Source organism: Bactrocera oleae, chromosome 2 (assembly GCF_042242935.1).
Source record: "Bactrocera oleae isolate idBacOlea1 chromosome 2, idBacOlea1, whole genome shotgun sequence".
Taxonomy (NCBI): Eukaryota; Metazoa; Arthropoda; class Insecta; order Diptera; family Tephritidae; genus Bactrocera; species Bactrocera oleae.
The window spans coordinates 99,416,602-99,436,952 of NC_091536.1; the positions used below are offsets into that span (position 1 = coordinate 99,416,602).

The following is a 20,351-nucleotide window of genomic DNA, read 5'->3' on the forward strand; positions in this document are numbered from 1 at the left end:
TATGTACATGTATAAATAGTTATCTTCTTTTTTTCATATGATAACCGTATTTTGACTTTTAACCACTGGTAAAAATTAGATATGAATAATAAATAAGCGTAAGAAATTTCAAGAAATAAAGAAAGGTTAAAATATTTCGATTTCTAGAGGCATGTATTTAGAGCTCTAACTTTCTAAACAAATAATTTCGCATTTCATGTTCGCAGAAATTCAAAGCTATTAAAAAGTCGCAATCGCATGGTTCGTGCTGTGACAGCCAAGAAGGAACGCATCTGGGATTATGGCGTCATTCCATATGAGATCGATGGTAACTTTAGTGGTCTACACAAGGCTCTCTTCAAACAGGCAATGCGACATTGGGAAAATTCCACTTGCATCAAATTCATCGAACGCGATCCGGAAATACATCCCAATTATATTGTATTCACGGTGCGCAGTTGTGGGTGAGCTAAGCAAATAATATTTCTTTTCAGACATTAACAGTCAATTCATTATTTACAAATTTTCCACAGGTGCTGTTCATTTGTTGGTAAACGCGGCAATGGAGCGCAAGCTATATCAATCGGTCGCAATTGCGACAAATTCGGCATTGTAGTGCACGAACTGGGCCATGTCGTTGGCTTTTGGCATGAGCACACACGGCCCGACCGCGAAAAGCACGTCGTCATTGAGCACAACAACATTATGAAGGGCCAAGACTATAACTTTAACAAACTGACGCCAGAGGAGGTTGACTCGCTGGGGCTACCATACGACTACGACTCCATCATGCACTATGCGCGGAATACGTTCTCCAAAGGTACCTATCTAGATACGATACTACCCATTGAAGTAAAGGGTAAGAAGCGTCCCGAAATCGGTCAACGTTTACGCTTGAGTGCTGGTGACATTGCACAAGCAAATTTACTCTACAAGTGTCCCAAGTGTGGTCGTACATTTCAAGAAAATACGGGTATATTCGCCAGTCCGTCGTATTATACAGCTGGCGCATTAACGAACGGGACCGAGCTCTGTGAATGGCGTATCACAGCTACACATGGCGAACGTGTGGTATTGAAATTGGAGAATATGGTAGGTCCACCTACAACTATTACTTACTAAACGGTTTGTTAATAGCCCGCAACTTATTAACATAGCTGTAGGTAAATAATAAACCTATTTTCATACTCTCACAACATGTTTGCACAACGGTGGTATGTATCACCTAAAACTAATGGACCTGTTGGCTTAAATTTGTTTTCTAAACTGGTTCTGGCCGCGCCCTAAAATGGTTTAGTGTACATATCTTCCAAACCGCTTAAGATATATCAACCTAACTTGCTGAGAAGTTGTGATTTTATAACTTCTTCATATAAGAAAATAACTACGCTCACTCCCCATATAACGGTTATGTTGAAAACTACTAAAAAAGCTATAACTCACCGAATAAATGTGAAACACGCATTAAATTTCACAACCAAGTTTGTAACTCCCAGAAGGAAACGTCGGAGACATATATATAAAAAGTCGATTTAGCCATGTCCTTCTGTCTGTCTGTGTGTATATACGCGAACTAGTCCCTCAGAGAACCGAAGTTAACTTTTTTCTTGTTTTTATAATAAACATTTTCAGAGGTATCGAAATATTTCCCTTTTATTCATGAAAATTGCGTGAGCATCTAAAGTTTCCAAATCTTCTTTAATCATCCAGACTGTAGTCATTTAATGAAATACTTTACTTGTACAAAATTGCTTTAAATTTTTGTGTCTTTTCAGAACATTTTTAAATCAAACAATTGTCAAACCGATTACTTGGAAGTACGTGATGGCTATTACATCAAATCCCCTCTGATTAAACGTTTCTGTGGTAAAGTAAATGCAGAGATTCTAAAAACGGAGTCGAGTCGTATGCTCCTGACATATGTTAATACTCATCGAATGGAGGGCTATCGCGGTTTCAAGGCTGAATTTGATGGTAAGTATTCAGAGTTTTAAAGAGAAATTAACACTTATCAATAGGAAATAGTGATTATAAAAAAGTACGTGTGGCACTCGGTTACTGCCGCGGTAAAGCTATTGCATATCATTTTTTTAACAACTTATGCAATTATAATCAATTATTTATTTTTTATGCAGCATTTTTTTTCTTTGATATTAATTCAAGTTACACTTTTTGAGCGTGGTGATCGATAAGAAAAAAAAATTTGTTTCTTTTATTGAATAAATGAGAAGTTAATATTGTCTAAAATATTTTTATTATCTTACAATATATGTAGGTTATTCAGGAATTTTTATCATTGAAACTATAGGTTTATGGTAACTGAAATAAGAAAAATAAGTTTGAGATATTCTCTCAATATCTGGAAAATACCGCGTCAATGGTGGCCCCATAGTTTGTTTTGGATTCTTGTGAATCATTATTCATTTTCAAATTCAATTTTTCCGAAAGAAAATTTGTCAACCGCTCTGATAATTTATCAGCGATTGGATGTAGAAATGGACAGCCAAGATAAGTGGAAATTTATTACCTTTGATAATCAGGTTGAAATACCTAACTTTAATTGTATTGTTCAAGTCAAACGATATACTGTTTCAAAAGGTGGGGTAGCTATTTACCAAAATAATAATATTGTTACTAATATTATGACTCCGAATATTGAATAATTTATTTTTTATTAATTAAATTTTTATTAAATTCTACATTTGTATTTGCCATTAAACAAAATTTATCTTAAATATTATTATTTTTGAAACACCCTGCTCTTCAATTGATTTGTTCCGCTTGAGATATGCGAAAACATGCCTAAAAGTATGCAAACATTTCGCGCATACTTTGTGATAGTGTTAGGTTTATTTCCGTTACGGAATTTCTTGATTCAGTCCCCGCTTTCAAAGCCCGCGATAGAAACTATGTAATAGCTTAATAAGTTTTCACACAATCTAATAAATGTGCGGACAGGCGATTTAATCAACTGATCTTATTGAAATTTTTAAATTAATTATTACGCTATGGCATATAACATTTTTGGTGTGAATTCCAATATTGCAAGATTTAAATGCAAACACAAAGTTTATATTTTTACCGCTATTAACCGTTCTCTATAAAAAGCCACCAAGACAAATTAACACCTCACATGTAGTATGCATATCTGAATATGCTTTCATATTCTTGTATTTACAGTAATCTGTGGTGGTGAAATGTCTGTTGACGATTCCGAGGGACGCCTAGAATCGCCCAACTATCCATTGGATTACCTGCCAAGCAAAGAATGTGTGTGGAAAATCACTGTCCCGAGAGGTTATCAAGTGGCACTTAAATTCCAATCGTTCGAAGTGGAGAATCATGATAGTTGTGTATACGATTACGTCGAGGTGCGAGACGGTGCAACGGAGGACGCGCAACTGATTGGCGTCTTTTGCGGCTACAAACCTCCACCAAACATGAAGTAAGTATCCAAGAATGTAGGTAAGTATGTATGTAACATAACTGCGTATCAATAGAACACAGACTTAAGCGAAACAGTCTAGATAAAATAATTTCTACCGCAGTACGAATCGTTCAGCTAAACTTTACTTGGGTCGCGCATATAAGGGATATTTGTTGTCGAAATTGAAGATGAAATTTAAAGTGAAACTGAAAGTTCAACATTATTCTTAATCATATTTCTTGTCGCTTTGTAGGTCAAGTGGCAATGCTATGTACGTGAAGTTCCTATCAGACTCATCTGTACAAAAAGCCGGCTTCTCAGCTATTTTCATGAAAGAAGTTGATGAATGCGAGACCCAGAATCATGGCTGCGAACATGACTGCATTAATACCCTAGGCGGTTACGAGTGTAGCTGTCATATTGGCTATGAGCTGCATAGTGATAAGAAACATTGTGAAGGTACTACTCATCCAACTATATAAAAGTATACTCACATATATATAATACAATAAATACACACGATATACACGAACATATGCAAAAATGGTGTTTTTTAGCTACTGCTATGATGACTAGCACCTTTCTTAATTATTAATACTTCATTGACTACTAGTATTGCATTAATTGTAGATGCATGCGGTGGTGTGATCGAATACCCGAATGGTACAATCAGTTCACCATCCTTCCCAGACACATACCCGGTGTTGAAGGAATGCATTTGGGAAATAATAGCTCCACCGAAACACAAGATATCATTGAACTTCACACATTTCGATCTCGAGGGCAATACCCAACAGCAAATTGATTGTGGATATGACTCGGTGACTGTGTATTCAAAACTGAGCGAGAATCGATTAAAGCGCATAGGTACATATTGTGGCACTGCCATCCCACCCACCGCCACATCCGAGGGCAATGCGCTGCGTATTGAATTCCATTCAGATAAGACTATACAAGGCACGGGATTCGCTGCGGTGTTTTTTACTGACATCGACGAGTGTTCTACCAACAATGGCGGCTGTCAGCATGAGTGTCGCAATACTATCGGCTCTTACATGTGCTTCTGTCACAATGGCTATTCGCTGCATGAGAATGGACACGACTGCAAGGAGGGTGAATGTAAGCACGAAATATCCGCTCCCTTTGGCACCATTTACAGTCCGAATTTCCCGGATCTCTACCCGCCGAATGCTGATTGCGTATGGCATTTTTCAACGACGCCAGGCCATCGTATTAAGTTAATATTCAATGAATTTAATGTGGAATCGCATCAGGTGAGCGAAAAGTTCGTATTTCATTAACATAATTACTTGAACAACAACAATGCATGTGGATATTTCCACTTTGTGCATACGAATGTTGCATGTAGATTGAGTATTATAGTAAATTAAAGTCTTCACCAAACGTCCACAGGAATGCGCCTACGACAATGTCGCAGTGTACGATGGTGAATCAGAGAGCAGTTCTCTGTTGGGCCACTTTTGTGGCGACAAAATACCTTATCCAATCTCGTCTACAACAAATCAGCTTTATATGATATTCAAAACGGATAAAAATAAACAAATGGCAGGATTTACGGCGATACACTCAACATGTGAGTCTTAGCCAAAGAGCGATACGTAAAACTGAATACAGTTAATCCCGCTTAAATAACTAAAATGTTTGGCTTAGTGCTCGCATCGCCTCCATTAAGTACCCAGTCCGCCAAAGTACCTCAAAAAGCCGGTATTTTTCGTGAGGCATTTAAGCGGATTTTACTGTATATTAGTATTTTTTTTAATTTATCTACAATTTCTACCTCTTATTTTAATGGTATGATGTAGCTTGTGGCGGTTACTTGCGTGCCACAAATCAAATACAGCAATTCTACTCGCATGCTCTCTTCGGCAACCGCAACTATAACGAGAATATGGATTGCGAGTGGACGATTCAAGCTCCGGCCAGCAGCAATGTACAGCTACTCTTCCTTACATTTGACATTGAAGCCAGCGAAAACTGCACTTACGATTATGTGCAGGTGTATTCGGGTATGGAGGACACCAGTGGCCCTATGTATGGACAATATTGCGGCAATACGGTATGTTACGAGTGCATCGCCTTTTTATTTGTTCTTCCATAACACTTCATATGAACATGAAAATATATTTTGCAGCTTCCACAAGACATAATTTCACTGACGGATTCGCTACTGGTACGCTTTAAAACGGATGACACAGTCACAATGAAGGGTTTCTCCGCCTCCTATGTAGCCGTTGATCCATTCGAGAATAGTGATGAAGATTTCAATTCGTATAGCGCAGAACGTGCCACTCCTTTCCCGGGTTCATTGAAGAGTATCTATGAAGATTCGGATGAGTATGGTGACTTCAGCGAGAATCAGTTGATTGCACGCCCCAGGGGTCGATATTACAATAATTTCTAAAACGCGGCCGATCCGAGTCGGTGGCATCCTCCCATATTCTATGTAACTCCTTGAGATTGGCCAAAACAGGCGAGGAGTCTACTAAAGAATAAGAAAAATATATTAAAACTGGGTAGGATAAAAGGTAGACGCAATAAAAATATTATGTGGAAACATGCATGATTGAAAATAATGACAATAGCGAAAAATACTCGTATAAAAAAAATTGTAGACTTTTCATCTTCCAAAGCATATCAAAGGTAAATCTCATCATCAAGTAAAAAAAATATCACGAATAAAGAACCAAAAATAAGAATATTTTTAGACTTTATTAGAAAAAAATAAATATTTAAGTGTAAAATTTTCTTAATTAAATTTAAATCAAAAATTTAAAATTAGTGAAACTGAAAGTATGTTAAAATCAAACAAAACTATCTAAATTGGTTATTTTGAAAATTTGAAAAGAAAATTTCAAATGGATTGAACAAGTTAGAAATATATGTAAGTGAATTTAAAAAGTGTGAATTGTAGAGGGATGTAATTACGTTGCAAATACTTGCAATGTAACTTTACTCTAAGTATAAACATATTCTTAATAAGTATTTAGAATGCCCGAATATATACAAGTGGAACATATTTATAAAAAGTATATTTTAGAAATAGAAAGTATATCTACAATTTGTCGGCAACTTTTACAAGAATACATGGTATTGTCATATAAACGAGTTATGTAGGATTATCTAAGAAAATTGCATTTATAAATAGCATACAATTGATCCTAAATTATGTATATCTTTTCCTCGTTCTTTGTAGATGTTATCGAAATATTATATAACCAATCATATCTACTTTATATTGTTCATGGAATGAAATATAATATTTATACAAAAAATACAATAATGTCGAAATCTTATGTATACATATACAGTATATATATATGGTATATGGAGGTATAAAACCTCTCCCGGAAACTTATTTGTGTTAAATAGTATAACTTGCAATCAAATTGGTTGCGCGAAATATTTAGACTTTACCAAATATATACATAGAAACTAGAACAAGAAGAATTTTGTTTTTATACTCTTGCAACATGTTGCTATAGAGTATAATAGTTTTGTTCCCCTAACGGTTTTTTGCATCCTAAAAAAATTGGCTATATATAAATAATCCGGCAAGAGGGTTAAATAGAAGCCGATGTTAAAATTGGATGATGAGCATGGTACCGCCCACCTTTAGGTGAAATTACATATTTCCGGACCTATCATGTCCCTATTATCATCAATTCCGATCCTGCGGCTGACGTTTTCCACATCAACTCAATAAACAAAATTTAGCCTCTTCAGTTCATTAGTTTATTAGATGTGATATAAACCTCATTTGAAGATTTGGTTTTAATATAATTTAAGCTGATGCGAAGTAAAATATAACAATAAAACTAGTAAAATACAAAATTTAATGCTATTCCATTCAAGATTTCGTCGAACAATATATATTAAAAAAATTTTCAAACGGTCCCTCTTCAAAAGGTTTGTAGCTTCATTTGTGTTTTACTTAGTTAGTTCCCTATTAACGGTATTTAGTGGGCGTGATAAGGGTCTGATTTTGCTTCGTCTGGTCATTCTGATGTTACCAACAATCGTTAAATTTTACGAAATTGTGAAAGTGTTGCTCGTTATTATATTTTTGACAATTGAAATCTCTATATTCATGTACGTGGGTACCAGGGGCAGGTGTGAAGAGACTTCGTTAGTTTTAACTACCAAATACGGGCAAAGATGAATAGAAAAATGCTTATCACAATATTGCCACCAAAGTCAACTGAAATTTTTCACACGTCCTTTTCTCTCTAATAAAAATGACAACTGTTGCTTGGCAAAGCGTAAAAAGAGAGAGTTGCCCAACATTTTTCTTGACTTCGCATCGAAAACTTTTTATGTGAATGTACTCATACAAAAGCGTACATAAAACTTTTCAGTCAAAACAAATGTCTGACGCAAAGCAAATAAAGAGTTCTATGTGAATTGGCCATAAAGCTTTACCCAGTTTGTTTTGCATTATTAGTGGTTTACTTGTTTCATTTCTATGAATATTTGCATATATTGAGACAAATGAACTGATGAGTTGAGATTTTTTCAGATTTAAAAAATATTCCAGATTTTGTTTCGGTTATCTAAAAGTATTAAGAGAGGATAATACTTGTACATAAGGACTTCCATTTTTACTCGCCATAGAGTTAAATATTTCTCACAGTGTAGCATTAAAAACTGATTCAGGCACACGCGTATGTATATGTGTATATATGTGTGTGTGCATTAAATATAGTGTTAGTAAAATCGCCTGAGGCATTTGCTATCACGCGTTGCTAGCAACCAATTCCACTAGCTCTCATTCCCTTTAGCTGTTTGATCTTCACTTCGTTTCAGAATATTTAGTATCAATGTGTGATTTTGTATGTGCCTGTGTATCTAAGCTGTGATACAGAGAATACACACACAGTTAAATTGATCGCAGATCCCTAAACGCGCTCAGTGAGACATTATTTGTTGTGCAGTACGGTACTCGGTTACTTGACGCAATTACATTCGAACCCCTGCGCATGCGTAAATGGGCATAAATACGAGTACTTGATCAATTTGTGGACTAAATTATGTATTGAGTATATTTTGAAAAGTGATCAATCACAGTGATAAACAAATTTAAAGTGGTTCAGTGGGAAAATTTACGTACAAAAATTAAAAACCGCCAAAATGGTTTTGTTGTGTGTACGAGAATATCTGTTATTGTGGTTTTTGCTAATGCTAACTGCAATGACCAGTAGCGCTAAAAATACACATTTAAATCAGCGCAAACCTAATCATCCTCGCTATTTAAGTCGTCAACAAAAAAGTGCGCTTGCCCGCCAATTACTCCTCGTTGATGGATTGCAGGTGGAATTAGAGGGCTATTTCGACGTAGTAGAACAACCAGAACAATTTATTGAAATCGATACGCAAATGGTAAGTAAAATATTCTACCGACATCATATTACAGCTCATATTCGTATGTGAAATCGGCCCTTACCTTACATACGGCATTCCACGACATTCCAATATTTTTAGGCGCCAGAAACCAAAGGCAAACACGGCGCCATTGAACCGACTCATCTAAAACATTTGCTTGATATCGCCGCCGCTGAGTCGGAGATGTCAGCCGCCATAGCAGGCGGCGACGAGGAGGCGAAACAAGTCTGGAGTCGCGCCAACTCAAATCGGCCGGCCTTCCTTTTCGACCGCGGCGCTTTGTCGAAAATACAATCGAATACAAAAAGTATAAACACCGATGATGGTGGAAATTTTTTCTACGAACGCAACATTATTACCGAAGCGCCGGGAGTATCGTTGGCAAAGCTTAAAGCAGGCCGCCAACAAAAGAACACAATGAAGGGAGACGACACAAGCGGCATCCCACGCCAGCGGCTACAGAGCTTGGCATTTCGAAGGTGAGTTCAAAAGGAAACCAAAATTTATGAAAACACACATACACTACGTGCATGTGTATGTCTACACACAACTAAATATATATACATATATATTTTTTTTTTTGGATTGTAGTCATTAATGTTATCTTCTCGGCGCATCTGCGTTCTTTAGTAGACTCAATGAGATTTGACCGTTGCGTATCTTAGTAGCAATATGGTCACGTGCCTTCCATACAAACATTCCGATATAAAAATACGTAAATCAAAAAAAAAAAACTGGCAAGACTTTAATAACTTTTCACTTCCGTTAAATGCGCCTGCATTTAACAGCAATATTTATTATATTGTTGATCGAAGAGTGCTATCCCTTTCTGTAAAATGAATCTGACCGTCTTCTTCTTCTACTTTGCGATGCGCAATCACTTTCATTTAATCTACCTACCTGTAGCACTACGTCGACGTAAACACATGTGATGCACCTGCATCCTTTCGGTATAGTAATCTCACAGTCCAGCGTAACAGAGCAAACAGGTAGAAAACTAATAGATAACCTAGAAATCCTTCTTGCAACTACACACACTTTAACTGTCGCATTACTTCAAACAAGTTATCCACGCCTTCATTTTTAGTTTTTTCGCTCCCTCTTTTATCTGTGCCGTTTCAAATACCAGCGCCTATGAACATTTGGGAATTTCCAAAGAATTTCCTCGATTAACGCTGCAGCCACTTGATTTTGACAAAGCAAAGTGAAATTTAAATAAATAACTATTGTTCTAAAATAGCCGCGGCCACATCTCCAAGCTCATTGCAAATTCCTTCAACATTGACAAGCAAAATAAGAAATTCAGGTAGCCTGTAGAAAACACTCAAGAATCAGCACGTGTTGGTTAATGCTTACAAGTATAATAACATCCACTTGCGTTGAAGCGTTTCATGGAAATCATCGGAGTACTATTGCAGTATTTCAGTAATACATAGAAGTAGCATACATTTTTGCAAAATATAATATGGGAGATACATAACCGGTCATCTCGCATGACCGAACAAACTTTTTAAACACAACGTTTTAATTAATATTTTTATACAAATCCAATTCCCATAACCGGACACATACACTATTTTGGTAATATTTCGTTCAAATTATCTCTGACAAACGGACAAGATGTCACAAAATGTATAAAGAAAATCATGTACAACTTGTAGTTTCTGTTTTTTTTTTAATTCTTATTAATTTGTGGAGTTTAGCGACTGTTTTTAAGAACAATACGCAAAATGATCACAGAAAGCAAATTGACTTGCGCTGGCGCCTCTTGTTCGAGGTGGCTCATACATTCCTACTGGCTGAGTAATCTCATCGCAGCTAGTTTTCCGTTTTCCGTATGACATACTTAGTTTTGCTATTTGTGGGAGTAACTTCTCAATTTAAGCCTTTCCCTTTTTATAACTAAACAAAAATACTTGTACATTTTCTATAAACTATTTTGCTGTATTTAAGTAACTTTACATACGACAAGTAAGGAAGGGCTGAATTCGGGTGTAACCGAATATTTTATACTCTCACAATTTCCAAATTAAGAAACCTCACAGTTGAGTCAAGCGGATGTTTGAAAATTCGATTATTAGGTATGTGGAGAAGTATTGCACCCATTTCATACATTTTAGGCAAGAAGATACACAGAAAGAGGTAATTTCTGAATTTCATTAAGAATTCTTACATATTGATCGATAGATGCGGTATAAAGTCAACCGGAAGTTCGAAAATATTTATATTAGGGACAGATTGATCGATTTGTGCGGTAAAAATCTGCCATATGCACTGGGGTCCTCACATTTGGTGTCAAGGTCCTTGAAAATGTATAGTCCGATCTCATTTTCATTTTTAGGCGTACAATGAAATACTTTGAGGGCACTATTTGTGCAAAGTTTTATTTTGAAAACTTTATTGATGTTCGATTTGTATACTGTAAGGTGAAATCTGGAAAGTAGTTCCTGAGATAGAGGCTTTCACCAAAAGCTGAGCGGGGTCACGCCCATTGTTCAAGTTTTATTCGTGCCCCCATAAAGCCCTTCCATACGACATTGGTTGCGAAATTTTATGTTTTTGCGCATTTATACAGTGAGTTATCACGCTTTTAGTACTTTTTAACATAAGTATGCGTTATATGGGGAGTGGGCGTGGTTATTATCTGATTTTACCCATTTTTACAGTGTAGGAAGAAGTGCTAAAAGACTTCTTTTCAGCAAGTTCGGTTGAGTTATCTTCAGCGGTTTAGAACATATGTACGTTAAACCATTTAAAGGCGGGGCTACGCCTACATGTGTCCCTTGCTACTATGATCGCCTGTACCAAATTACAGTTTTGTATCTTAATTTAGTGCTTCGTTATGGGTCTTTATCTGTTTCCGCTTCACGGCACCTTGTGGACGATCCCGCCCATCTAAAATACCAAGCCCGCTTGGGTCCCAAGAAACACGTATATAAAAATTCATCAATATATCTTAATTTATATACTCTCGCAACATGTTTCTACAAAGTATAATAGTTTTGTTCACCTAACAGTTGTTTGTATCACCTAAAACTAATCGAGTTAGATATAGGATTATGTATATATAAATGATCAGGATGAAGAGATTAGTTGAAATCCGGGTGACTGTCTGTCTGTCCGTCCGTCCGTCCGTCCGTCCGTGCAAGCTGTGACTTGAGTAGAAATTGAGATATCTTTTTGAAACTGGGTACACATATTTCTTGGTAGCGTAAGACGATTGGTATTGCAGATGGGCGTAATTGGACCACTGCCACGCCCACAAAGGCCATAAATCAAAAACCAATAAATTGCCATAACTAAGCTCCACAATAAGATTAAAGAATGTTATTTGGTTTACAGGATCCCATTAGTGAGGGGCATCTGCAGTTTACAATTCTTTTTTAAAGTGGGCGTGGTCCCGCCCTCTGTAGACAGTGTGAAAATTGGTGAAATCGGGTGACAACACCGCCCACCCTTCATATAACGTGACTGTTAAAAACTACAAAAAGCGCTATAAATGAAGTACTAAACACGCGAACAACATTAAATTGGCATCTGCTTTACCGATTTCAACTAAATTCGGTACATAAAATTCTTCTCATATTTCTATGTTATAGTGCGAAAATGGGCGAAATCGGATTACAACCACGCCTATTTCCCATTTAACATCATTTTAAATTCTATCTGATTCTTTCACTTTCTACTATGCAAATCAAGCAACAATGACTTTGCGTAAATAATGCGTTTAAAGTGTCCACCTTGTGACCAAAAATTCTCTAAATAGAACTAAAACTGAATATGTGGCCGCCAGTGCCTATAGTTGACTTTTAACCGAAAATATCGGTCCATGTGTCAGATATGTAATTTAAATTCATATAATAAAATAAATAAATGAAACTCTCGATAATAGTATGTCTTTGGGATGGGATCGGATCAATTCTTTCTTTAATATAAAATTTTGCCAACACCTGAAGTAATTTCTCGGGCTTTGAACCTTGCAAGTTGAGAGAGTATAAAATGTTCGGTTACACCTGAATTTAGAACTTTCTTACTTTTTAGTCAGTTATTGTTTGCACTGACGGACAGATATCAGATATTGACAGTCACTCCCAATTCAACTCGTCTCCTCATCCTCATCATTTGTATATAGGTATACTAGGCGTTGATTTTTAGGAGTTGAAAAAATTAATCAATTCAACATTCTTCCCACAATAATTCTCATAATTAATAAACCACTTATACCACGCAACATAATTCAACCCTCATCACTAAGTATATTTAAAGAACCACAATTCAGCTCCTCAGTTATAGAATAATATACTAACCGAAAAGAAATTCAACTCGTCTCCTCATCCTCATCATTTGTATATAGGTATACTAGGCGCCCTCCGCTGCGCTCCGGGACGCTCGCTCACCTACGTCCGCCCCCCGCCGAGCGCGAGCTAGCTCGCCCTTATGTTAGTTGATTCTCGACAGCAGCAGAAAACTTTTATATATAATAGAGAGATATATAACTTCATATTTACATATCTCGATTAATTTTAGGTGATACAATAGGGAAGTGTGGGCTTATATTATTGGTATTCTAGCTTGTTTTGTGAATTAGCGAAGATGTAAAATTTTATGGTGTGGCAAATGTCTGGATATACACTTATGTATATATACATATTTAATATACTTGTCACTTAAATTTAATATAGGCGCCTATTTAAACAGCTTAAAGGCAGAAGGATGCCGGTGCACCAAAAGAAGCTTCACAAGCGACGTATTTTCCAATCTCCCAGTGAAGCGAAAAGCAGGTAAACAAGTTCTGTAAGCCTTTTCAATCTTATATTATTGATTGTAACAAATGACTCAATATTAATTTTTCCACAGGCACTACAGATCTAATGCTAAGCATAACCCAAATCCAGATTCATTCAACCACATCATAAATACTCCATTTTTAAATTTAGAGTCCCGTACACGGCGTGCAGTTACCGCTAAAAAGGAGCGCATCTGGGATTATGGTGTTATACCATATACCATCGACGAGATATTCAGCGGGGTGCACAAAGCGCTCTTCATGAGAGCCATGCGCCATTGGGAAAATTCCACATGCATTAAATTTGTAGAACGCGATCCGAAAATACATCATAATTACATACATTTCACGGTTAAGAATTGTGGTTGTTGTTCGTTCGTGGGCAAGCGTGGTTCCGGACGACAGGCTATTTCGATCGGTCGCAACTGTGAGAAATTTGGGATTGTCGTGCATGAATTGGGACATGTTATAGGTTTTTGGCACGAACACACGCGCACCGACCGAGATAAGCATATAACCATTAATAAGGAGAATATAATGAAGGGGCAGGAGTATAATTTTGATGTACTTTCACCGGAAGATGTTGACTCCCTGGGTCTGCCATATGACTATAATTCAATTATGCATTACGCAAAAAATACCTTTGCCAAAAATGTTTATTTGGAAACAATACAGCCGATAGGCTTATCGAAATCCCCACATATTGAGATCGGTCAAAGATTACATTTGAGTCCAGGGGATATAACTAAGGCGAATCGATTGTATAAGTGCACCAGTTGTGGACGAACATTTCAAGAAAATTCTGGAGAGATAGTCTCACCACATTATGAATACTCACCATTTTCGGCGATACAGGTCAGTAATATGATTGAAGATAGTGGCAGTGGTGATTACGAGGTCAGTGATTTTGACAAATCTCTTGAGAAATGCGAATGGCGTATCACAGCAACAAATGGGGAGCGGATCATTTTGCAAATTCACCAAGTGGTAAGCAATCGCATCAGTAATAATGACTTCAGAACTGGTTTAATAGCCTAGGTGTTAATTTTGTGCGCGTACATACATATCTACTTGTGTAAACGTACTTTACTTATTTTATAATACTATTTGTGCTATGTTGTAGCATCTTCTTCAGTCCACTGACTGTTCTGTGGATTATTTAGAAATACGCGACGGCTATTGGTATAAATCTCCTGTTATTAAGCGACTATGCGGCAATGTCACGGAGGAAACGGTTAAGAGCAGCTCCAGTCGAATGCTCATCAATTATGTCAATCACCATGCGATTAAAGGGTTTCGTGGATTTTCTGCTGATTTTGAGGGTAAGTCCTGATTAAAAATTTTCCTATACAATTTTAGTATCATAGCAAGTGAGTTTAGGTGAGAATTTTCCACCTTTACTAAGCTATTATTACCATAAATGTGATACACCCTTTAACTATATCTCCAAGTATTATTCGCATATATTGCATTTTCATGTTCAAATTATAGAGGTCATAATCATGCTTTTTTCCTATTGCAAAAGGATCGAAAATCAGATATATGTTTTCCGCTAATTCAGCTGAAGCGGTATGTTCACCGAAATTGACTCTTGTACTATTCTACAGATGTCGCATAGATATTGGCCTGCTCGATTGAGTGTGCCCGTGTAACGTCTCATCCGTATTTACACACCTACAAACATCCTATGTCTTTAAAAATTTACACTTATAAATCAATCAATTTTGAATTTCATATTGATTCATATAATAAAACATCGTTTCCTTGATGCAAAGTAATGTCTGTCCCAGCTTATACAAGTACAACAGTCAAATGTCCTACCCGTACAGCTCAAATGATACGCCCTGTTCGGGAATATGAGGAAAATGGAAAAAATGAAATTGAGTGAGTTAGTTTGCATTATTTGCAGCTCATTTTATTCACGAAGTTTTGCAAATAAAACACCTTTGGGCCCTTTGATGCCTCGTTCGATCAAAACAAAAAAACAAACGTTCAATGGACCGGATACTTATAATTATTCACATTGCACTTACATACATATTATATATTCATATCTTTTAAAAATTAAATCTGTGACCAAGCTTTTGTACTTACGTCATTAAAATGAAACGTTTCCCTAGACAATATTATAGATTTCTAGAATGTAGACTTATAACTAATGAATGTTTTATTTTTTTTACTCAGTTACATGTGGTGGCGATATTTTTCTCACCGAAAATAGGCGTATCGACTCCCCCAATTACCCTCTGGAATATCTTGCGGACCGAGAATGCATTTGGCGTATATCAGTGCCGGAGAACCGCCAAGTCGCGCTGAAATTTCAGTCATTCGAATTGGAAAATCATGATAACTGTGCTTACGATTATATGGAAATACGCGATGGCAATGACGTTGGTTCTCAATTAATTGGCATTTACTGTGGATATATTTTGCCACCGAATATCAAGTGAGTACAATTGAGTGTATATAATGTGTGAATAATTTCGGCCAAAATGTGTGATAAATGTAGACCGTGTTGTTACTTAGGCCTAACCATTACCGGCTTTAATATGAATTTTATTATCCTCACAGGTCCAATTCAAACCACATGTACGTAAAATTTGTTTCCGATGGTTCGGTCCAAAAAGTTGGCTTCTCTGCAGTCTTCCTACAGGAGTTGGATGAATGCAAATTTACCAACCATGGCTGTCAACACGAATGCATCAATACTTTGGGGAGCTATCAGTGTGCTTGCTTTGCTGGCTATGAGCTGCAAGTCGATGGAAGAACTTGCGAAGGTTTGTTTGCTTTTGGATTATGCACCTGCATCTGGCAAATCGTCTATGTACACATATTGGAAAACCCAATGCAAAGCTGATATTTTTACTACTAATTGTTTGTTGCGTACAGCAATATTTTAAAAAATATTGACGTTATATTCCAGATGCATGCGGTGGCATTATCAATGCCTCTACTCCCAATGGCTCACTGCATTCACCATCATATCCGGATGTGTATCCCATATCGAAAGAGTGTGTTTGGGAGGTGGTAGCACCACCCAATCATGCAGTCTTCCTTAATTTTACACACTTCGATTTGGAAGGCACGAAATATCAATACACTGAATGTAACTACGATTACTTATTGGCATACTCTAAGTTACGTGATAGTCGTCTAAAGAAAATCGGTATTTACTGCGGTCAAGAGCTGCCTCCAGTTTTGAAATCCGAACATAATATAATGCGATTGGAATTCTATTCAGACAAAAACATTCAACGGACCGGCTTTACGGCCAATATAATAATTGGTATGTAAATTTTAATATTTTCTCCACACCCACCAATTTTTTTCTTGGTTAAACTTTAAGTTTTTCACTAAACAGACTTCGACGAGTGCACCGTTGACAATGGAGGCTGTCAACATCATTGCCTTAATACATTTGGTTCATACAAGTGCAGCTGCCGTAATGGATACACTGTCCACGAGAACCAACATAATTGCACCGAGACCAAATGTAAATTTGAAGTCACCAGCCACAAGGGAACCATTTACAGCCCCAACTTCCCAAACGATTATCCACGTAACACATACTGCTTTTGGCACTTCCGCACCGTTTTAGGCCACCGAGTGCAGTTGACATTTCACGAATTCGAAATGGAAAATCATCAGGTGAGTGGAGCTAATGAAATACAGAAACAGTTAGTTAGTCCATCTACCTACCTCTCAAGAGCAATACTTTTTATTTTTTCATTTTGCTTTCTGCTCTAATGATTGTATGCTCGTGTGTAGGAATGCTTTTACGATTATGTCGCCTTATATGACGGTAAATCAGAGAACAGCTCGACATTAGGCATATACTGTGGAGGACATGAGCCATATGCAGTGGTGGCATCCACAAATGAAATGTTTATGGTCCTTTGGACTGATGCGTCACTGCAGCGTAAAGGATTTCGAGCGACATATTCAACAGGTAGGAAGGGATGTTCTGTGAATGTCGCCATTTCATTAAGATTACTTATATAGTTTTTGTTCGATCTCCGGTGAAATGTCGGACAGTTGTTATATAGAAATAGTAATACTTTTGATCATTTTTAAGTTTTAATTTTCACTTTTAGAATGCGGTGGCTACTTGCGAGCAACAAATGAAACGCAAGTCTTTTATTCACATCCACGCTATGGAAGTCGGGTCTACAATCGGCATATGTATTGTAATTGGCGTATACAAGCTGATTCTGAGAGTAGTGTTCAAATAAAGTTTTTGCACTTTGAAATCGAATATTCGGATCGATGCGAATACGATGCGGTGGAAATAAGAGAAGAAATCTTTGAAGAGAAGTATATGAGGAACAGCAATCATGGACGTTATTGTGGCAATAGGGTAAGACTAAATTACGATTAGGAACACTAATATAAGCATACAAATGTACATCCTTTTACAATTGTTAACTTTTACTCTCTCTTGCGTATGCTCTCTATTTCCTTTCCAGAAACCACCCCCAATAACATCATATACCGATACCTTACTTATGAGATTTCAAACGGATGGCAGTACTTCTTTGCGTGGTTTCGCTGTTTCTTTTGTTGCCGTGGAACCCCCGGATGAGGATCTTATAGACGATTTAGATGCAGTTACACCTTTTCCTGGCTACATGCGCAGTGTGTACTATGCCTCAGATACAGGCGGCGATTTCGATGACTAATATGTGGGATTATAGAGTGCATATGCATGATTTGTTTCTTTGTTACAATTACTGATTAATTTATACGTTAATTAAAAATCAATAAATTTAGTTTAGTAATTATGTATATTTATATTCACTTAAATATATATATATATATAGACATCATCATATCAATCTATGTAATACTAAGATAAGAGTCTCAGAAGATACCACTACTAAAAATATTTTGAATTTGGTAATTAAATTATATTTATATTTGCATCTGTAAATAACGTTTATAAAGCTAAATTGTTGGTTGAAGAGTTACAAGTTGTTCCTGATTAACTATCTTCAGGAATTAAACGCCTGAGCAAATTTTTATTGGCCACAAGGCGTTTTGCTGATTTATAAGTTCTAACTACAGGTGTTCTGTTTTTATGGCATTACAAAGGACAGTAGTCCAAGTGCGATCTTTGGATCAACCATCAAACCTAAACTAAAACTGTCTTCAGTACTTCTACTTGTACTTAAGTTTTGTTTTTGTAAAATGTCGTTTGATGAGAAACTTATAAAGTAGTTCAAGATGTATGAAATTCAAAGTTATGTGAGTTGAGATTGTTGCTAATGTAAAATTAACATGAGAATATCCGATCCCCGGTCTTCGTTCGTCATTTAAGTCCCACCTACCGCATGCCTAAGTATGACATATGTATGTTTATGGAAGCTTGTATTGACTATATAAAATAGGTATATTACAATTAACTTACTGTGTATGAGTACTAATAGTGGATGGAATCGGTCCACGTTATGTTTTCCTTCATATACAGAATATAATTGTTCCGTCCTTTTATGTATGTATATCACGACTTACTCGAGCTCACATATACTTTAATTTATACTTTTAATTATACTTATATTAAAAAATAAGCGTATTGAGCTTTATATATAATAGTGATTTAAAGTAAAAATGGATTGGAAAGGTGTTCACATCTTTCTCTAACTTCCGTTTATCGAATACCTTATACTGATATCGATCAGCCCGCAAGTAAAATAGTCAATAGCAGCCACAGCTTAAATTTTGACTGAATCGAAGTAAATCAAGATTCAATTTCGCAAAATCAATTAAACGCATTAACAAATAAAAATCATAAGTTCTTTTTGCGAAATTATCGAATCAGGAAATGTTTATCCTAAAATTAGAATTAACATTAATATAATTTTATGCTAAAAATACTATGAATTGGAAATAAAGTCACTTCTTTTGATTTGAAGTTCGGATGATAGCAGTTGTGGTTTTTTTAAACACTCTCCGGGTGATATAAAAGTTAATTTGCACGATTATTTAACTTCCTGGAAGTATGGTGCATGGAAGCATGGTATCACAAAAGATTTCATGACATACATTTCAATTTCGACTTTGACAGTTGCGCTCTCATTTCCAGTGAAAGACGAGTTGCGCATCTCTTTATCTCTGGTAGAAATGTTAGTTTAACTACAATGAAATCCGATGCAAAATGCACATATGTCATCTGGTTTATTTCTTTTTTGCAACTGCACATTTTTATTTTCTTCATATTTTTCCGTTTCTTTACTTTTTCGTTATTTTGTTGTGAGAGCATTCATGTTTTCCTTGATAGCTAACAACTAATAGCAGTGAAACAAACCTGAAGTTACAAAAATAATTATATGTAAAAACTTTTTTGTCAAAATTGTGAAAGTTCCTGTTTGGTTTCTTCATTTATTTTAGTTAATGCGAAAATATGGTGAAGAAAAAGTAAAATAATAAAAATTAGTTAAAATGTTTCTTTCGTCTCGCGATAATGTGTAGTTGTTTGACAGTAGACAACAGGCTCTATCAAGTGTAGCCGCTCAGTAATATAGTGAATATGTATATTTGTTATAGCGTTAGTCAACAGTTTTGGAGCCTACCAATATACTAGTTATATACGTTTATTCAAATAATATTTAAAAATTATATTATTCACACAGAATGTTTGTAGGAGCGAAGTTTAGAGTACTTTTACGCTCTTAATGATATCTCTCCTTTGATAAGAATGATACTAAATTTAAAATCTAATATCCTTGATATTGACATGCCACTGGAATTTAAACATTTGTG

The 20,351-nt window shown here is 36.2% G+C and overlaps 2 protein-coding genes and 1 long non-coding RNA gene across 4 annotated transcripts in view; 2 read left to right on the forward strand and 1 right to left on the reverse strand.

The window, feature by feature from the left end:
- tok (tolkin) overlaps positions 1–6,859 on the forward strand; it is a 29,377-nt gene extending 22,518 nt beyond the window's left edge. Inside the window, exons 6-14 of the mRNA XM_014232644.3 lie at positions 207–443; positions 513–1,071; positions 1,755–1,953; positions 3,160–3,424; positions 3,660–3,865; positions 4,037–4,680; positions 4,820–5,000; positions 5,230–5,483; positions 5,559–6,859. Of these exons, the coding sequence (XP_014088119.2) occupies positions 207–443; positions 513–1,071; positions 1,755–1,953; positions 3,160–3,424; positions 3,660–3,865; positions 4,037–4,680; positions 4,820–5,000; positions 5,230–5,483; positions 5,559–5,828 (2,815 nt within the window). The 3' untranslated portion in view covers positions 5,829–6,859. The remainder of the gene's footprint in view (positions 1–206; positions 444–512; positions 1,072–1,754; positions 1,954–3,159; positions 3,425–3,659; positions 3,866–4,036; positions 4,681–4,819; positions 5,001–5,229; positions 5,484–5,558) is intronic.
- LOC118679904 (uncharacterized) lies at positions 5,489–19,834 on the reverse strand. The gene is made up of 2 exons (XR_004975455.2): positions 19,000–19,834; positions 5,489–5,909 (listed from the first exon to the last, which is right to left on the reverse strand). It is a non-coding gene; the product is annotated as an uncharacterized lncRNA (long non-coding RNA).
- tld (tolloid) lies at positions 8,180–19,515 on the forward strand. Of its 2 annotated transcripts, XM_014232670.3 has the most exons (12): positions 8,180–8,803; positions 8,906–9,285; positions 13,489–13,587; positions 13,664–14,579; positions 14,716–14,914; positions 15,777–16,038; positions 16,164–16,369; positions 16,516–16,878; positions 16,954–17,240; positions 17,361–17,541; positions 17,687–17,949; positions 18,059–19,515. In XM_014232670.3, exons 1-12 carry the CDS (start codon positions 8,555–8,557, stop codon positions 18,269–18,271), a joined length of 3,618 nt encoding a protein of 1,205 aa, XP_014088145.3. In that variant the 5' UTR covers positions 8,180–8,554; the 3' UTR covers positions 18,272–19,515. The 2 variants fall into 2 exon arrangements, with proteins under 2 accessions (XP_014088145.3, XP_069962241.1); XM_070106140.1 differs by lacking the exons at positions 8,180–8,803; positions 8,906–9,285 and having other exon boundaries at positions 13,489–13,600.
- Positions 19,835–20,351: the final 517 nt, after the last annotated feature.

Bases quoted from the DNA above. Each gene is read 5' to 3' on its own strand.
- tld (XM_014232670.3), top strand. From the start codon at position 8,555: ATGGTTTTGTTGTGTGTACGAGAATATCTGTTATTGTGGTTTTTGCTA. The intron at 8,804-8,905 runs GTAAGTAAAATA...CAATATTTTTAG, and splicing joins TTGAAATCGATACGCAAATG to GCGCCAGAAACCAAAGGCAA. The intron at 9,286-13,488 runs GTGAGTTCAAAA...AATTTAATATAG, and splicing joins CAGAGCTTGGCATTTCGAAG to GCGCCTATTTAAACAGCTTA.